This window comes from Mobula hypostoma, chromosome 5 (assembly GCF_963921235.1).
Source record: "Mobula hypostoma chromosome 5, sMobHyp1.1, whole genome shotgun sequence".
Classification (NCBI taxonomy): Eukaryota; Metazoa; Chordata; class Chondrichthyes; order Myliobatiformes; family Myliobatidae; genus Mobula; species Mobula hypostoma.
Window position 1 is genome coordinate 35,892,905 of NC_086101.1, and position 20,381 is coordinate 35,913,285.

Consider the following 20,381-nt stretch of genomic DNA (forward strand, 5'->3'; position numbering starts at 1 on the left):
ACATTTTGTGTATATTACACTATATTCTACCTTCTCTTTTCTTTTTACTACCTCTTTGTACTTAAGTATGGAATGACCTCTCTGGATGGGATTTCACTGTGTATCAGTACACATGACAATAATATAGCAATACCACTGTAACACCATTACATATTTCCCTTGGAGCTACTACATATTATTAACACATCACATATTTTCATATTTGCTCTGGCTTTACAGAATCAGGTTTATTACTACTTGTACATGTCCTGATGAAGGGTCACAGCCCGAAATGTCAGCTGTTTATTCTCCATAGATGCTGAGTTCCTCCAGCATTTTGTGTGTGTTTATATCATGAAATTTATTGTTTTGTGGCAGCAGTACATGGAGGACACAAAAATTACTGAGTTACAATAAATAGTGCAAGATGTTTCAACAAAAAAATCCCCATGCAGATTATGACTCCATAGCATTCTTTTTAAAACTTTCCTATTAGTTCCCTTACACTACACCACCCCCCCATATTTCTGTGAGCTTCTTTGCAGTATTTACCAAGCTCCCATTCTGAAGTTCCGGTTGAATATGCTTCCACCACCCGTTCAGGTTATGGGTTCTAGATTGTTGCGTGTTCTTACATAAAGCTCCTTGCCCAGTCAGCTCCTGCATATTTAGCTGACTCTCTTAAACCTGCAACACAATGGACTGCAGGTGCTGGACTCTGCAGCAACACACAATACACTGCTCTCCAGTTGAGGGGTTTTCATTGAAAACATCGTCTGTCTATTTCCCTGCACAGGTGCTGCCTGGCCCGCTGAGTTCCTCCAGCGTTTTGTGTGTCGCTCTTAAACCTACACCCTCTAGTTTACTGATGGAAGTTGTTTGAGACATTTTTGATTTTTGCTCACTTTGGTCCATACACTGATACCTCTGTGTCTTTAGATTGCAGAGTTCGTGTTTGTGATATTCATGAGCATCGAGCTGAACCTCAAAATCCTGGCTGATGGTTTATTCTTCACGCCCACAGCTGTCATCAGGGATTTTGGCGGAGTGATGGACATCTTTATTTACCTTGTAAGAACTCAGTTTGCATATATATTGATTCTTAAATCTGACTTCCCAGCACAGTTATCAGCCTGGAAAACATCAACCCACAATCACACTGGGCAGAGAAGTAAATGACATATCTCATATAGATACAGAGTCAGTGAGCTGTCTACAGTTCTGGTAGGTGTGTAACGATATGGGGCAGCTGGCAAAAGAGAAACAAAAGCTTCATAAGATGATACAAGGACTGAGAAGTTATAGCTACCAAAAGTCAGAACACATCCATGTTTCTTTGCCCAGAGAAATGACTATGGCATTACCTGACTGAAGCCTTAAAGATTACAAAAGAGTTCCGTTCATTTGGGGTTTCCACATGGAGGAGCCCAAACGTGGAGCCATCAATAGAAGAGCCGGTTAATAATTCCGATTTGAAGTTCACAAGAACCTTCAAGTTTATCATCGCTGACGTATGTCATGAAATTTGTCATTTTTGTTGCAGCAGTATAGTGCAAGACATAAAAATTACCATGTTACAATAAAAAATTGGATGACTAAATAGTGCAAAAGAGAACTAATAAGATAGTGTTTATAAGTTCATGGGCCATTCAGAAATAACAGAGGGGAAAGAAGCTGTTATCTAAAAGGTTTAGAAACGCAAACACAAGGAAATCTGCAGATGCTGAAAATTCAAGCAGCGCACACAAAATGCTGGTGGAACGCAGCAGGCCAGGCAGCATCTATAGGAAGAAGTACAGTCGACGTTCTGGGCTGAGACATAAACTGTACTTCTTCCTATAGATGCTGCCTAGCCTGCTGCGTTCCATCAGCATTTTGTGTGAGTTGTCTAAAAAGTTTAGTGTGGTTTTTAGGCTCCTGTACCTCCTTTCTAATGGTAGTAATGAGAGGATGGCATGTCTTGCGATAGTGAGGGTCCTTAGCGATGGATGCAACCTTCTTGAAGCACTGCCTTTTGAAAATCTCCTTGATGGTGTGGGTGGTTATGTATGTGATGGAGTTGGCTGAGTCAACAAATCTCTGAATCCTTCTTTACCCAAGAAGCAATGAGAATGGGGAAATCTTACTCCCACAGGGAGGGTTTGAGGTGCCATGCAAAGGTAGGTTTAAAAAGATGTGGGATAAACAGAGGGCTGGGGAGGAGGTATTAGGTGTGGAGCAAAAACACTAGCATGGAGAAGAGGGGGCTTATGGTCTGTTTCTGCCCAGTGGCTGTGGTGTCTCCTGTGCACTTCATAACAGAGGGTGTGGTCTGTGTTAATATTGAGGATTCCAGTGGGGTTCAGTCTGAGAAGTGGGGTGTGCTACACTGACCGCAGAACAGAACCTGGCCCAGTACTAGTGCTCAGCACCTCTGGACTTGGGTCCTGTCTATATCCTAACCGGCTGACCTTGCCTCTCCTGCTCTGTCCGTCAGCAAAGCCTGATCTTCCTGTGCTGGATGCCGCACACTGTCCCTGCCCAGTCAGGAGCCCAACTGCTGATGATGCTGAGGTGCCTGAGACCTCTGCGGATATTCAAGCTGGTTCCTCAGATGAGGAAGGTTTTGCGAGAGCTGTTTAGCGGTTTCAAAGAAATATTTCTGGTGAGTAGCCACAGATGTGAAGGCTTTGAATCCTTGGAAGTAACAGTAAAGGATAGGGGGTGGGTGGGGGCTTGCCATTCAACCCCTCGAGTCTGTTCTGGGAATGAACATTCATTTAACCCCACTTCCAGCAATTCATCCATATTCTTGCAGATTCTGATCCTTCTGCTGTTTTTCATTTGGGTAGGGAATTTCTGCTACTGCCTTCTGCCCCTCGGGCTAACTGAGGGAAATATCTTCTCAAACACCCTCTGATCCCTCCACTGATCAAAAACACTCTGCTGCCAAGTTACTGAGCTACAGTGCAGGGGTTTGTATTATTTCTGTTTGCCCAGCCTAAGTCTCTCCTTTATATACTTCTGCATCTTCCATGTAAGCCAGAGCAAATATTAAAATTCATTGTCACAGGCAAATGTACCCAGGGTATAAATGCCATGAAAATGCTTTTTATAGCAATAGCACATTGCATTACAATCGTGAGAAACACTAATTAACAACAATTATGCACAACATACATGATACAACAAACAAAATTAAATGTACTGATACTTAGTGAAAGTCAAGTCTCTGGGGAGGAAGCTCTGGTTGAAACTTGAGGTGCAAGTCTTCAGGCTCCTGGACCTTCTGCCTGATGGCAGCATGGAAGGGAAGGCATGGCCTGGATGGTGGGGAGTTCCTGATGATGGATGTCACCTGCCTGAGACATTGCCTCTCGTAGATGTCCTTGATGGTTGGGAGTGATGTATCCGTGATGGAACTAGCCGAATCCACCTCTCTGCAGTCTTTTGTGTTCCTGTGCTTTGGAGTTTCCGTACCAAAATGTGACACAACTAGTTAGAATGCTTTCCAGTATATATTGGGAGAAGTTTGTCAGAGTTTTTGATGACTTGCCGAATCTCCTTAAGCTTCTAAGAAACATAGAAACATAGAAAATAGGTGCAGGAGTAGGCCATTCGGCCCTTCGAGCCTGCACCGCCATTCAGTATGATCATGACAGATCATCCAACAGAACCCTGTACCAGCCTTCCCTGCATACCCCCTGATCCCTTTAGCCACAAGGGCCATATCTAACTCCCTCTTAAATATAGCCAATGAACTGGCCTCGACTGTTTCCTGTGGCAGAGAATTCCACAGATTCACCACTTTCTGTGTGAAGAAGTTTTTCCTCATCTCGGTCCTAAAAGGCTTCCCCTTTATCCTCAAACTGTGTCCCCTCGTTCTGGACTTCCCCAACATCGGGAACAATCTTCCTGCATCTAGCCTGTCCAATCCCTTTAGGATTTTAAACTTTTCAATAAGATCCCCCCTCAATCTTCTAAATTCCAACGAGTATAAAGTATAAGGCATATGAGTATAAAGCAGAGGCTCCAGTGCACTTTTTTCCTGGCTGCATCTGTGCTGGGCCCAAGTTAGGTCCAGAACCTCTGGCTGGGTCTACCATGAAGAGCTGGCAATTTCCTCGACATAGGTCAGCTCATCTGAGACCTCCTGGCTCATGCAATGAACCAGCTGGAGGTGAGACATTAGACGACCTTTCCCCTACTCCTGCTCTGAAGTCAATACTGACCCCAGCAACAAAGCACTCATGAGCTGAGCGAAGGGTGAGGTTGCCTCACTTTCTACCAGTCAAGTTGATACAGGCAGCACCACCCTGTCTAACTCAGTAGAGTCTCCGGCCTCATGCTTCCTGACAATATAAAAGTGGCCTAAAGAGTCCATGCTAGCTTTTGGAACAACCCCATCAGTCTCATTCCCCAACTAACCTCCTGGCAACCTATTCTCTCTCACGTGCCCATTAACTTGCCAGTTCCCCTGCCACCCCATCTTCTCATTTGGTAGTTTACAGCCACCAACCCCACACGCCTTTGAGATGTGGGAGGAAGCAGGAACACACAGGGGAACCAATAGGTCACAAGGAGAACATGTTGGCTCTTTGGCCATCTCCCCCACCATTTCCCCACTGTTCTTCATATTTCTCTTTCCAATGTAATCCAGATCCTACATGGTGTGTGTGTTCGCTCCTGATCTCCAGCCTGCCTTAAGTGAAATCATTGTCTTTGTCTCTTCTGTCAGGTTTCCATTCTGCTGTTAACACTCATGCTGGTCTTCGCAAGTTTTGGGGTTCAGCTTTTTGCCGGGAAACTTGCCAAGTGCAATGATCCTCACATCACCAAGCGGGTAAGCAACTTAACTTCAGAAAATACAAGACAGAACTCCATCTTCCTTTGTCATTCTTAAATTTGTTAAGGTATGACCATTGACTTTTCTAATTCCCCCTATGCACATAAGCAATGCACATAAACTGCTGGAGGACCTCAGCAGATCAGGTAACATCTATGGAGGAAGTGAACAGTTGACATTTTGGGCTGAGATCCTTCATAAGGGCTATATTTCCCTCAGATTTCCAGCAGAATACAAGATAATAAGAGGAGTAGATAGAGTGGATAGCCAGCGCCTCTTCCCCAGGGCACCACTGCTCAATACAAGAGGACATGGCTTTAAGGTAAGGGGTGGGAAGTTCAAGGGGGGATATTAGAGGAAGGTTTTTTACTCAGAGAGTGGTTGGTGTGTGGAATGCACTGCCTGAGTCAGTGGTGGAGGCAGATACACTGGTGAAGTTTAAGAGACTACTAGACAGGTATATGGAGGAATTTAAGGTGGGGGCTTATATGGGAGGCAGGGTTTGAGGGTCGGCACAACATTGTGGGCCGAAGGGCCTGTACTGTGCTGTACTATTCTATGTTCTAGAATCTCATGGCGTCTGTGTTCTTGTTCAACTCTCACTAGTTCACCTTTGTTCATCTTCAATATCTCTCTCCCTCGTTTCCCAGACTCATCATACTCTTCCCCTGGTTGGGCCTGCCCATCTCCCACATACCTATCCACTTGGGTTTCTTTTCCGATGTTTCCTCTTTCCTGTCCCTCACTCATCTAGTTCCATCTGCCCACCTATCACCTACAGAAGAAGTAAAATTCAATGGTCATACTAGCATCTGCCTCAGCCCTCCCTCTCATCTCTTTATAATGGTCAACCCCCTCTACTCTCTCAGTCCTGAGGCAGAGTCTTGACAAAAAACATCAGCCATCCCTCTGACCCACAGATACTGCTTAACAAGCTGAGTTCCTCCAGCAGATTAATCATTGCTTGAATCATTATTTGTTTCCCAGGAATGTCTGCATACAATGCAAAGTTGTTGATCTTTCTTTTCAGTGAAGAGCTTAGCTTGGGCATTTTTGAGTGTCAGATTGTCCTAACTGTGGTCCATCAAGATCTCAGTTTTTCAGGTGAGGTGACACTTCACCTTTGAGTCGGCTGGGGTGATATACTGCGTCCGGTGCTCCCGGTGTGGCCTTCTATATATTGGTGAGACCCGACGCAGACTGGGAGACCGTTTCACTGAAAACCTCCACTCTGTCCGCCAGAGAAAGCAGGATCTCCCAGTGGCCACACATTTTAATTCCATGACCCATTCCCATTGTGATGTGTCTATCCACGGCCTCCTCTACTGTCAAGATGAGGCCACACTCAGGTTGGAGGAACAACACCTTATATTCCGTCTGGGTAGCTTCCAACCTGATGGCGTGAACATTGACTTCTCTAACTTCTGTTAATGCCCCACCTCCCCCTCGTACCCCATCCCTTATTTATTTATTATTATAATTTTTCCCCCTTTTTTTTCTCTCTTTTTCTCCCTCTGTCCCTCTCACTATAACTCCTTGCCCATCCTCTGGTCTCCCCTCCCCCTTTCTTGCTCCCTAGGCCTCCAGTCCCATGATCCTCTCCCTTCTCCAACCTCGTATCCCTTTTGCCAATCAACTTTCCAGCTCTTGGCTCCATCCCTCCCACTCCTGTCTTCTCCCATCATTTTGGATCTCCCCCTCCCCCTCCCACTTTCAAATCTCTTACTATCTCTTCTTTCAGTTAGTCCTGACGCAGGGTCTTGGCCCGATACGTCGACTGTACCTCTTACTATAGATGCTGCCTGACCTGCTGCGTTCACCAGTAATTTTTGTGTGTGTTGCTTGAATTTGCAGCATCTGCAGATTTCCTCGTGTCTCAGTTTTTACTTGTTTGTTTTTTTTTAGAGATACAGCGCAAAATTGGCCCTTCCAGCCTTTCAAGCCGTACCACCCAGCAATCTGCAACAAACCCGACTTAATCCTAACCTAATACAGGACAATCTACAATGTCTAAATTAACCTACCCAATACATCTTTGGACTGTGGGAGGAAACCGGAGGATCTGGAGAAAACCCTGACATTCCACGGAGAGGATGTACAGACTCCTTACGGAGGAAGGGGGATTGAACTCCAAACTCTGGCATTCTGAGCTGTAATATCATTGCATTAACCACTACACTACCATGTTCTGGGCAACCAGCGGCTTGTGAACTCCATTAAAATAAAAGCTGAAAACGTTAGAACCTCAAACAGAACAGCACAGAAACAGGCTCTCCAGACCACCATGTCTGTGTCAAACACAATGCCGAATTAAACTAATCCTTTCTGCCTGCACATGATGCATATCTAAAAGCCTCTAGAATACCACCATTGTGTCTGCTTCCACACCATTCCAATAGCGCATTTCAGATACGCACCATTCTCACGTAAACACGAGGAATTCTGCAGACGCTGGAAGTCCTGACGAAGGGTCTCGGCCCGAAACGTTGACTGTACCTCTTCCTAGAGATGCTGCCTGGCCTGCTGCGTTCACCAGCAACTTTGATGTGTGACGCACCATTCACTATGTTTTTAAAAAAACTGATCCATACATCTCCTTTGTACCTGCCCCCCTCACCTTAAATAGATGCTGTCTAGTGTGCGACTTTTCAGCCTTTGGATTTGGATCATTACTTTATGTGTGCCTCTTATAATCTTATGAACTCCTATATTGTTGTTCATTGAGGATCCCAAACAACATCCCCTTTCATTAACAAGTTACCAGAGGGAGTGAAGGTTTTCCCACCCAGCCCATCTGTCACTGAGTCACAATGAGAGGAACTACTTTGATAATGGGCCAGTCCAGATAATTCTACACCTGGTTATTGCCAAATATTTTCATCATTATGTTCTCCTTTGTTGGAAATAAATGTTGCAATTTTCCCCAGGGACACCTCCCACAGAGCAAGAGCTGGCTGGCATTTTTTCATTATTTAAAAATAATAAATTACCATCCAAGTCTTTTCCTCTATCTTCCCACTTACTATATGAGCTAACATTTCATTGGAACTCCTGGAGTCACTTGGGAATATAGAATTCAGAAGAATTGAGAGGGGATCTTATAGATATACATAAAATTATGAAAGGGATAGTCAAGACAATCAAAGGGATTACCAGAGGAAACAGCAAAAGTTCTTTCCTTTGGTAAGAGGGAATAGAACTTGGGGACATAGCCTCAAGATTCAGGGCAGTAGATTTAGAGCAGAGATGGGAAGGAGCTGTTTTTACAGAGTAGTGAATTTGTGAAATTCCCTGGCCACGGAAGCAGTAAAAGCTACCTCGTTAAATATAGTTAAGGCACAGATAGATTTTTGGACAGTAGACAAGTTAAGGTTATGGGGAAAAGGCAGGTAGGTGGAGCTGAGTTCACGGTCAGATCAGCCATGATCCTATTGAATGGTGGAACAGACTTGACTGGCCAGATGGCCTACTCCTGCTCCTGCTTCTTATGTTCTTAATTGGCTACTGTTAATTGATGTATGCTTCATGCTGTGAATATTATTGATGACAGGAATTATAATTTGCTCATTTTCTCCATTAACATGGACACTGAGATTCTACACCATCCACTTTTTACATTGGGTACCCAGTGAGTGATACTCTATTGATGGAGACCTCAGCCGATCACCGGGTGAAAATGTACATGGTTAATAGCAACACTCACAACACACTGGAGGAGCTCAGCAGGTCGGACAGCATCCGTGGAAACAATCAGTCAACGTTTCAGGCCAGAACCCTTCGTCAGGACTCATGGTTAATAGGTTTGCAGGTGACACCAAAATAGGTGGTATTGTCAGTAGTGAATGGAGTTACCAAGAATTACAGCAAGATCTTGATCAGCTTGGCAAGTGGGCCTAGGAATGGGAGATGGAGGTTAATCCAAAGAAGTTTGAGATGTTTGCATTTTGGGAAGTCAGACCAGGGTAAGACTGTCACAATGAATGATAGGGCCCTAGGGAATGTTGTAGAATAGAAGAACTTAAGAATGATTCCATGAAAGTGGTGTCACAGGTAGATAGGTTGTGAAGAAGGCTTTTGGCATATTGGCCTTCATCAGTAAGGGCATTGAGTATAGGTGTTGGGATGTTATTTTGCATTTGTTGATGAGTATACATTGGGAATATTGTGTACAGTTTTGGTTGTCCCACTGTAGATGTTATTAAACTGGAACAAAAGTGCAACATTTTGTGCGTTTGCAAGCATGATCTTGCAGTAAATGGTGAGCTGAGGATGCTGTTTATCCAAGTTGGTCTCTGAGGCCGTATTTGGAGAAAGTGGGAGGGGGAGGCTTATTTGCGAACAAGAGAAAATCTGCAGATGTTGGAAATCCAAGTAACACATACAGAGTACTGGAGGAACTCGGCAGGCCAGGCAGCATCTATAGATAAAAGTACAGTCGACGTTTCAGGCTGAGACCCTTCGGTAGGACTGGGGGAAGAAAGATGAGGAGTAGATTTAAAAGATGGGGAGAGGGGTGAGAGAAACACAAGGTGATTGGTGAAACCGGGAGGGGAGGGATGAAGTAAAGATCTGGAAAGTTGGTGAAGGAGAGAGTACTGGAGAGGGGTGAATCTAATAGGAGAAGACAAGGCTATGGAAGAAAGAAAAGGGGGGAGGAGCACCAGAGGGAAGCGGTGGGCAGGTAAGGAGATAAGGTAATAGAGGGAAAAGGGGATGGGGAATGGTGAAGGAGTGAGGGACATTACCAGAAGTTTGAGAAATTGATGTTCATGCCATCAGGTCGGAAGCTACCCAGACATTGTTGTTCCTCCACCCTGACTGTGGCTTCGGCGCGACAGTAGAGGAGGCTATGGATTAACATATGGGAATGGGGAGTGGAATTAAAATGGGTGGCTACTGGGAGATCCTGCGTCTTCTGGCGGACGGAGTGTAGTTGCTCGGTGGGACGTTCTCCCAGTATATGTCAGGTCCCTCTGAAATACAGGAGGCCACCGGAAGCACCGGACACAGTATATGACCCCAACAAACTCACAGGTGAAGTGTTCCTCATCTGAAAGGACTGTTTGGGGCCCTGAATGGTGGTGAGGGAGGTGGTGTAGGGGCAGGTGTAGCACTTGTTCCGCTTGCAAGGATAAATGCCAAGAGGGAGATCAGTGGGGAGGGACGAATGGACAGGAGAGTCACATGGGGAGTTTACTTGCTGATGGTATGTGCTCATGTGCTGGGTTTCAGGAGCAGTGCCACGGAATGTTCCGGATCAATGTCAGTGTGTCAAAGAATCTCAATCTGAAGCTGAAAGATGGGGAGAAGAAGCCAGGCTTCTGGGTTCCACGTGTCTGGTGAGACAAGGGGTCATTTATTCTATTTATTGCTGGGTATCTCAGCAACGGTGGTGAGGCCCACATAATGCCCATCCCTAATTGCCCTGAGAAGGTGGGGTAGTTGCCCTCAGTTCATCTAATGAAGATGCTTCCACACGTGTGTGTGTATATGGGGGGGGGGGAGAACCAGGGTCTACACCCAGAGAGGGTGCAGGAACTACGATATATTTCCTAGTCAGGATAGTGTGTGACCTGGAGGAGAACCTGCCCTCTGGTTATTCTGCTGATCTCCTTCATACTGTGTCCTGTAGGCACCCATCTTCCATCCCCTGGTCCTACTTACTCACTCCATAGAACCCTTACAGATTTTGAACATCTCCATTAAGTCTCCCCTTAACCCTTATCACTCCACGGAGAATGACCCCATCTTCTTGCAGTCAATGGACTTACTCTCATTGGAAACTTACCTAAGAAAACCCTTAAATTTGTTCTCCATACTCGTCTTGCATGGAAACCCCACCCCGGTTCAAAGGCGAGGACAAGTGCCTCTCTCAGAGTTCTGGAAGAGGCTGTCCTAGGCTTGCTTTGCGGGTAGCCCAGAGAAACATGTCTATGTTTGGGTTTTTGTAAGTATCTGGTCCACTGACATCCTTCAGGAACTAAACCAGTCTAACCTAATGAGACTCAGATCACCACAAGTCTGAAACTCATCTCTGCTCTTCACCTCCACCCACCCCACCCCGCAGGGTGAGCTCCCCAGTCTCAGTGGAATTTTTTTTTTTCTAATTTTGTGTTGAATTTAATAACCAAGGGCTGTAAAAATAAGACTGTTTTGGTCTCACTCTCAACATCTTTCTTAGCCCCTGTCTGTTACTGACCCCAATGTCAGGTGTCCTGTCTTGACCACGACTTTTCTACAGGGAAAGAGACCCCACCACACACTCACCCATCCCATTGCAGGAACTGGTAAATAGTTTATTATTGTTAAGTGTACCTAGATACAGTGGGAAACTTTGTTTTGAATGACATTCATTCAAATAATTTCAAAATATAAGTACTTTGAGATAGTATAAAGGGAAAAGCAATAACAGAATGCAGAATATGGTTCTACAGTCACAGATAAAGTGTATTGCAGGTAGACAATAAGGTGCAAGAGCCATGACAAGGTAGATTATGAGTTCAGGAGATTATCCATACTCTATAAACTTATTTCACCCTCCGAAATCTCTCCACTCCTCCAGTTTGGACCTTCTCATTATCTTGAGTTAAGACACTTCACTTCTGTGGTGTTGTGCTCTGGAATTCCTTCCCTAAATCTCCCCACCCAACCCCTCCTTCTGTCACCACCCCCATTCAGTTCCACCTCCATGGCTGGGATCCCAGTCACCTGCCTTAGCATTTGGTTGGAGAGCACTGCTGTGAAACTGTTGGAACCTGTGTCCATCCCCAAACCGGGTCCAGTTCACGAAGTGGATGCAAGTAGTTACCAGAGAACCAGGCGATCCGTTTCTGATCCAATGGGACTTACAGAAAGGGTATTTTTCTTCATTCCAGGGCCAACCCTCGGAACTTCAACTTTGACAATGTGGGAAGTGCGTTATTGGCCTTGTTTGAAGTGCTGTCATTGAAAGGTTGGGTAGAAGTCCGAGACGTCATCATCCATCGAGTGGGCCCAGTAAGGAACATTGATTTCTAACAGGGTTTGACGTAAATGTGTTAGTATTGGTCTGGTTTTATCAATCAACCATGAAAGAACATCACTCACACTTAATCCTGCTTACAATTTCCCATGACTTTCTCATAGTCCATGCTGCCATCTGGAGACCGTATAGACATGTGTACGCAAAATGGAAAACCAAATCATTGGAAGAACTCAGCAGGTCAGGCAGCTTCCATGGAGGGAGATGGACAGTCAGTGTTTCAAAAGTCCGTATGAAGGATCTCTACCTAAAACTTCAGCTGTCCATTTTCTTCCACAGATGGTGCTCAACCTGCTGAGTTGCTCCAGATTCCAGCATCTGCTGTCTGTTGTGTCTATACAGATGGTGCTTGTCTTCATCTTCCTGACTTGCTTACAAACTAGAATAAAATATGTGATAATAAACCAGTAACTTTGTCCTATTTATGTCACAATTTGATCTCTATTCTCATGCTTTGTGCAAATCACTGACATTTATAGAACAAAATAAAAACAATATTGTAACTGCCCCTAAGAAATTCCACAAGGTTTGTTACTACTCTTTCAGCATTTGTAAAAGGTTTTACTTTTGCACTAAGATTAAAAGTTAGGGGCAAAAATGTGTTTGTTTTCGTCACTTACACAAACCGCTCACAGGAACACTTCTCTCCATGTGCACTTACTTCTTGGCACTCTGTTCAGCAAACATCTATTGCCGATTGCCAAAGACTTGCTTCTTCCCAAAGACAAGTTTATTGTCATATGCTAAAGTATCTGTATGTACAGGTGCAATGAAAAGCATACAGCTGCATCACAGGCACATTGCCTCAGATAAGCAGCTTTCACAAGAATAACGTAAATTAAACAATTTATATAGTTTTTTTTACAAGAAGTAACTATTATAACTAAAAAGTCACATTAGTTCAAAGTGGTTATAATGTTGATCAACTGCAGTGATTAGGGTAATGCCAGTTGGTTCAAGAATCGAATGATTGAAGAGATGTAGCCGATCTTAAATCTGTTGGTATAGGACTTCAGGCTTCTGTAACTCCTGCTAAATGGCATGGCCTTGGACGGTGAGGATGGGTAAAGTTAAAATATTGGATTTAACATAGTCTTTTAGTGAAATCGAAATAAAGTGAGGCAAAGGAATTAAGAGAGAGCAAACATAATAACTGAAGTTGCTTTCCACCTTCAGCTCTAACAGCACGTGGAAAGTACCATCAAAAGTGATTTTCCAGATCTTTTTTTCAGGGCTAGAGAAGTTATTTTTAACTAGTTAAGATTCATTGCACTTGCATCTCAATGTGCCAGTGAATGTGTAGAGGGAATGCATTGGAACTTCCAATGCGTGATGGATGGGGTTCCTCTGGAGCAGATGGCTCATGGAGAAGAGGTTCAGCATTAAAACCAGAGTCAGTTTATTATCACTAATATAACATGGAATTTGTTGTTTTGGAAGAGCAGTAGAATGCAAAGGCATAAAATTACTATAAATTACAGAAGTAAATAAATATACAATAAAAAAAGGAATATGTTCATGGGTTCAGGGACCATTGAGAAATCTGATGACAGAAAAGAAGCTTTTCCTGAATCTGTTGAGCGTGAGTTTTCAGACTCCTGCGCCTCCTTCCTGAGAGTAGTAATGAGAAAAGAACTTGTTCAGGAGGGTGATGCTCTTTAAAGATGGATACCACTTTCCTGCAGCACCGGCTCTTGAAGATGCCGTCAATGGTGGGGAGGGTTGTGTACATTTGGGGTGGAGGAAGATGCTGTTTCATTTGGTAATAAATCTGATACCAAATTCTTAACTGTTAACCTCATGTAAAATCAGAGTCACTGGTGTAACTACAAATTCTCTTTCTTCAGATTCATGGCATCTACATCCACGTCTTTGTTTTTCTTGGCTGCATGATTGGACTGACCCTCTTCGTTGGTGTTGTCATTGCTAATTTCAATGAAAATAAGGTGAGCCCCACACTGCCATCACAGAAGCTGCTGGCTGCCTCCACCCTTTGTTGTTTCCAAGCCAGGGTCAAATGCATGGTGAATAGATTTTTGTCCAATTTTTGGTATTGGTTTATTATTGTTGGTAATGGTGTATACTGATAGGCTGCTTTATATGATGCATCTATAAAGATTGGCATCAGTCATCAGGGATATGAGAAATTTCCTTAGCCTTCTGAGGAAGTAGAGGCATTGGCATGGTTTCTTGGCCATGGTGTCAATGTGGCTGGACTAAGATTAATTATTGGTGATGTTTACACCGAGGAACTTGAAACTCTCAACCATCTCTACCTCAACACCACGGGTACTCTGGTGTGTACCAGTGGTGTGTACTCTGTCTAGCTTCCTGAAGCTGGTGAGCATTTGTAGTTAGATCTCTATTCCCCTGATTTGCATAACTCACTGGTAATATTGATATGACATTTACTGTATGTAATACAACAAAAAAACATATACAGTATTGCAAGCCATCCTGTCCCTAATTAATTTCATAAGATATTTTGCTACTTTTACCTTAAGTACTTTAACATAAAAAGATTTGACTTTTGCACTAAAATTAAAAGTTAGGGGCAGAAAATATACAGTGGATTCTAGTTAGTTGGGACACAATTGGAACCAGTTCATTTTGGCCCAACACAGCGGCTGTCGCAATTAGCCATAGTTCCATGGAAATGGGATAAAAAGTATAAAAAGCACTAACTACCATTTAACTGATTAACAAATTATGTATTTGAATGAAATACAGAAAAAATTAGAACACTACTAATATTGCTACAGTACTATAAAACTGTGTATTAGTTCCTAATAATTATCAATGGAAGATTTCTTTTGATTGACTGTAAATGAACAAAATAAGCACAGACACCCAGTGTAGATAATGGACTGTCTTCATACAAATGCTATTGATGATTGCGTCTGCCAAATCTTCATTTTCATTGTAACATTTAAGATGATTGTTGATACCTTCAAATTATTTGTAGTTCCTAACTTGTTGAAGTAGTGTAACCATTTCATTCTCGCTCCCAGCTGTTTCTGACATCTCCAAACCAAAATGCTTGAAACCACAGTGAGCAAAATGTTCTGAATTGTCTTATTGCTTGTTTCTCATCAACTATCAGTAACAAAAATCACTGCTTTTTAAACACAAGCACATGCAACTGACAGTATTTAGAACTGTTCACTGTAAGCACGTTATAGTATATAATGGCCACCCAAGTGCATGCATCTAATGCTAGTTAGAAACTGTTCAGCAACAGTCTCCTGTCCTAATTAAGTGGCATAGTGTCCCAATTAAATGAAAGGAATCCTGGCTATTTTCTTTATTAATTTTTGTTCTTTAAGAGTTGTCCCAAATAGCAGCTTCCCTATTTAACTGATGGCCCAGTGACCTGTTGCTCCCTCCCTGACACAGTGAGATGGAATTACCGGTGAGTTGACTTCCTGCTGGTTTTCCAGGGCACTGCATTACTGACGGTTGACCAGAGGCGATGGGAGGACCTGAAAAGCCGGCTGAAGATCGCTCAGCCCCTTCACCTGGCTGCTAGACCTGGTAAGCAAATTCTGCCCTACCAAGCAGCACACCACACTGCTGCAGCCTCTCATGGGGCTGCTCTCATTTTAACTTGCTGTGGAAGTTTAGATATCCTTCAATGATTTGTCAAGTGGAGACCCATTAATTTCAGTCCCAAATCCAACCTTGAGGAAACAATAAACTTCCATTTTCTTCAATGTTTACCAATATTTTTTTTCCTACCTGTTAAAGACTTTGACTGTTTAGTCCTGATTGCTGAAGTGAATTTATGCAGACTAATCTACAGCATCCAATGTAAACCATATCTACTTCCTCTACTTGCACAGGAAAGATACTGGGCATGTTTGGAACAATTCAGAGCATTAGAAAGGGAATAATACAGTGTTCTTTGAAGGGAAATGGATTCTTACAGCTTGATAGCATTACAGAAGGGTATAGCGTTCTATAAAGAAGGGTGCTCTATAAATGCAATTTGCTGTTATTTTCAGTGAAGCTCTTTAGCACAGAATCATGCAGCATTGAAGTAGGCCTTTTATATGACCATCCACACTGACCAACAGGCACCCTTCTGTGATAATCCCATCCCCCAGGTCTTTCCTCATCTAGACACTTCTTAAATGCTGTCAGTCATTCTTCTCTCCCTTCCAAGTATTCACCACTCTTGATAAGAAATAGGAGGAGGAGTAGGTCATCTCGACGGTCGAGCCTGCTCCGCCATTCAGTAAGATCATGGCTGATCTGGCCATGGACTCATCTCCACCTAGCTGCCTTTTCCCCATAACCTTTAATTGCCCTACTATGCAAAAAACTATCCAACCTTGTCTTAAATATATTTACTGAGGTAGCCTCCACTGCTTCATTGAGCAGAGAATTCCACAGATTCACCACTCTCTGGGAAAAGCAGTTCCTCCTCATCTCTGTCCTAAATCTACTCCCCTGAATCTTGAGGCTATGTCCCCTATTTCTAGTCTCACCAACCAGTGGAAACAACTTTCCTGCCTCTATCTTATCTATCCCTTTCATAATTTTATGTTTCTATAAGAGTTCCTTTCATTCTTCTGAATTCCAGTGAGTACAGTACCAGGTGATTCAATCTCTCCTCATAGTCTAACCCCCTCATCTCTGGAATCAACCTGGTGAGCCTCCTCTGCACCTCCAAAGCCAGCATCTCCTTCCTCACGTGTGGAGACCAGAACTGCACACAGTCCACCGGTACAATTGCAGCATAACCTCCCTGCTCTTAAATTCATTCCCTCTAGCAAAATTCTTACCATTTAAATAATAATCTCATTTTTCCTTCCAAAGTGTATGACCTTGCATTTGCCAACATTGTACTCCATCTGCCTGACCCTTGCCCACTCACTTAACTGTTCTATATCTCTCTATAGACTGTCTGTATCTTCTGCACCATTTTGCGCAATGAGAAAGATTCCCATTCAGATCCCCTCTACATCTCTTCCCCTTTCCCCAAACCTGTGTCCTCTAGTTTACTGCAGTCTACCATGTCTATACTCTTCATTATTTTACTGTAGATACCTCAGTCACATTCCCTCTTAAACACCCTCAACTCCAGAGAGACCAGTTTCTCCTCATAACTTACCTGTTCCATTTTAGGCAATATCCTGTTGTATCTCCTCTGCACACACAGTTCCAGCTGAGCGCTTATAAGGTTGGAGCATAACATCCCCGCTCTTGTATTCAACTAAATTTGCTGGCGACAAGATGGTACTCCTACTGGAGTCTGCAAGAGCTGTAAAAGAGAGAGAAAACAACATCTTGCATTTGTATAGCACCAATATCCTCTGAATCCTTCAAATGAACCTTTGAATATCCCACAGTGCAGGAGTATTATCAGACAAAGATTAGCACACAACTACGCGAGGTGTACATACAGGTGACCAAAAACCTGATCAAACACAGAAGTTTTAGGAAGAATGCTTAAAAGAAAGAGGTGCTGGCAGCAGAGGCAATAAAGGCAAAGCTGCCGATAGTGGATTCTCTCAGTGATGGAACTAGAGAATTGCTGCAATCCCTGAGGAAACTGTAGAAGTAGGGAGGTGAGAGACCATGAAGAGCCTAAGGAAGATCAAATCCAAATGCCATCATGTTAGACAGCAATGATAGAAACTCAGAAAACTGGATCTCATTCTCACAGGAAGGAGTAAGGGTGAGGGACAGGGAGGGATCTCATTCTCACAGGAAGGAGTAAGGGTGAGGGACAAGGATGAGTTTAAGGGGAAGTTTGCTAAACATATGGAAGAAAGTGGAGGAGGAGGAAATGAGTGTGGGCTAGAACAATGGCATGGAGCAGAGGGACAGAATGGTCTGTATCTGTACTGTAGAATATAACTATTGTGTTTTCCAGATAATGGTGGGCTCCGAGCTAAAATGTACGACATAACGCAGCATCCATTCTTCAAAAGGAGCATTGCTGTGATGGTCCTCGCTCAGTCAGTGCTCCTGTCCGTCAAGGTATGAAATTGGTGTTACTGGAATTGTGAGGCATCGTTCCTCTGTTTATTATTGACACAATGAGGAAGTCTGGCCCTTCCTCCCTTATCCGTGCACTGCAACATGCTTTGGGTCACTCCGATGATGTGAAAATGCTGTAGAAACACAAGCCTCTTCTGTCCAGAGGCACAGAGCATACGGTAGGGTGGAGGGTAAGGTTATTGTCTCTACAACAGCAACAATGTTCATTCATATAGCACCTTTAATGTTGTATCATGTCTCAGCCACAGGATTTGACACCTAACCACCTGGTCAGATTGGGAAGTTTAGCGAAAGTGGTGGACTAAAAGGGGTTTCTGCATAGACATGGTTGAGGTAGAGAGGTTAAGAGAAGGGATTCCAGAGCTCACGGTCCAGGTAACTGAAGGTACCAGTGGCGGTGGTGGAGATAAATTTGTGGATGACCAATAGGCCAAAATGGACTGATCATGAAGATTTCAAAAGGTTGTAGAGTTCAGGAGATCCCAGAAGTAGGAATCTCAAAGCAAAGTTTTTTTTTACTAGAGGCGTTATATACGATAGCAACCAAAGCATTCAAGTAGCCTTGAGCTTGCAATAAATCAAGCCTTATATGCTGAGATCATTAGCATCAGGAATAGATCTAGAATTGACCCACACAGTTCTTAATGTTAATTACAGCAAAAGTGCTGGAAATATACAGCAGTCAGGCAGCATCTGTGGAGAGAGAAACAGATTCTCCATTCCATTAACACCTGGAAAAATTGGAGAGATTAAATAGCATTTAAAATGCAGTGACAGACTAGAATGAAACACATGGGGCAGCTAAAGAGTAGAGGAGGTGTAATGGAGATTCATTGGTATGCTCAATGATATTGAGGAACAATGAGTCAAACATTAAAACTAAGGAGTTGTTCCTTTGATTCATTTATGCTTTAAGAGGATGAGGGTAAAGTGGGAATGGAGTGAAGAATTAAAGGGATATGTGAAAAGAAGCGGGAAAGGGCACCGTTGTGGAGTGGGAGAGTTCTCCATGAAGTTTGCCCCCACCCCAGCCCCCTGATCTGTACTTGTGTCCTCAGCATGGAAGGCAGGAAGAACCGAATGACAGAAAGTGACTGGAAGGTGAGAGAGGGATACGTCAGGAAGCAATGAATAGTCTAGCGGAGATTTCGCTCCCTCCCACCCACTTCTTGTTTTCTTTTATCTCTGTGACCCCTTTTCCCCTTCTCTTTTCCTTCCTCACCCCCACATTTATGACCTGACTATCATCCAGACTTTCCTCCTCCTGGTTCCCTACCCCCTCCCTTTATTCCATGGTTTATTGTCCTGTCCTGTCAGATACCTCTTTTTTCAGCCCCTTTGCCTCTTCCACCTATCTCTTCCCTGCTTCTTACACCACTCCCTTTCTCCCTGCCCCCTTCCTGCGGTCCTACCTTCTCCCCATCACCTGGATTCACCTGTCACCTCTCAGCTCCTGCTCCTCCCCCAACCCCACCCTTTTATACTGTTTTTTGCCGCCTTTCTTTCCAGTCCTGATGAAAGGTGTCAGCCCAAGACACTGACTGACCAGCTGAGATCCCCCAGCATTGTGTAGTGTGCATTATTGCAGTAGTGTAGAGGAGAGCTGGAATTACTAGATACTGTGCTATGTCCCCCTCTCTGTCCATTGGGTTTCCAATTATCTTCCGTGGACTTAAACCCAAAGGCTGTAGGTGACTTACAGGGACATTCTTTCTGTATTGCAGTGGGATGTTGATGACCCGGTCACAGTTCCTCTGGCGACGATGTCCGTCATCTTCACCTTTATCTTCGTCCTTGAGGTAACACTAGTTTTGATAATACATTTTCGCCAGCTGCACCCACGCTTTTGCCATCTGAATAGTGTGTCCAGAGTTGTTGCCAGCTGTAGGAATGTCTCCACTGCCAACCAAGGTCACATTTACTGACAACTTGTTTTAATTGATACGCCATCTGAGCAAAGGAGCACATAGAATCGAGGTGTCCCTGATTCCTGCAGGAAAGGAACTCCTCATTATGGATAGATTTTGGTGATTTATTGGGAAATGGATTCATTCTGTTGCTTTCGATGTTGGTTTGATATTGCACCTGGCAGTGTTGGCAGGGAATAAGGCAATGTAATGAGACAGATAGCTTTATAAAGAGTTAAAGATAAAGATTAGCTTTTTTTGCAACATGTACATTGAAGCTGACTGTGAAATATGTTGTTTGCATCCATTCAAATCAGCAGGGGTTGTACTGTGTAGCCCACAAGTGTTGTCATGATTCCAGGACCAACATAGCATACCCAAAACCCAACCCTAACTATATGTTACCCTAACCAGAATGCACTAATCCTAACCATATGTCTTTGGAATGTTGGAGGAAACCGGAGCACCAGGAGGAGACCCATCCAGTTACGGGGAGAACATACAAACTCCTTACAGACAGCACCAGGAATCAAACCCAGATCTTACAGCTGACACGTTGTAAGGTGTTGTGCTAACTGCTACACTACTGTGTCACCACTTGTGATTGCAGTCTCAAAATACTCCTTGAACCATTCACCAA

The 20,381-nt window shown here is 43.7% G+C and overlaps 1 protein-coding gene and 1 long non-coding RNA gene across 6 annotated transcripts in view; one reads left to right on the top strand and one right to left on the bottom strand.

The window, feature by feature from the left end:
- nalcn (sodium leak channel, non-selective) overlaps nt 1-20,381 on the top strand; it is a 192,635-nt gene that overhangs the window by 122,943 nt on the left and 49,311 nt on the right. For all 5 annotated transcript variants that reach the window (XR_010018015.1, XR_010018016.1, XM_063048375.1 and 2 more), the window contains 9 exons: nt 919-1,050; nt 2,456-2,623; nt 4,697-4,801; nt 10,037-10,143; nt 11,680-11,800; nt 13,673-13,771; nt 15,266-15,359; nt 17,707-17,813; nt 19,559-19,633. Coding sequence is in view for 3 of the 5 variants with exons in the window: in XM_063048375.1 (XP_062904445.1) it covers nt 919-1,050; nt 2,456-2,623; nt 4,697-4,801; nt 10,037-10,143; nt 11,680-11,800; nt 13,673-13,771; nt 15,266-15,359; nt 17,707-17,813; nt 19,559-19,633 (1,008 nt within the window). In the remaining 2 variants the exon portion in view is untranslated. The remainder of the gene's footprint in view (nt 1-918; nt 1,051-2,455; nt 2,624-4,696; nt 4,802-10,036; nt 10,144-11,679; nt 11,801-13,672; nt 13,772-15,265; nt 15,360-17,706; nt 17,814-19,558; nt 19,634-20,381) is intronic.
- Nucleotides 1-20,381, bottom strand: part of LOC134346765 (uncharacterized) — a 52,947-nt gene that overhangs the window by 15,876 nt on the left and 16,690 nt on the right. Inside the window, exon 2 of the long non-coding RNA XR_010018017.1 lies at nt 16,942-17,091. This is a non-coding gene — a long non-coding RNA (uncharacterized LOC134346765). The remainder of the gene's footprint in view (nt 1-16,941; nt 17,092-20,381) is intronic.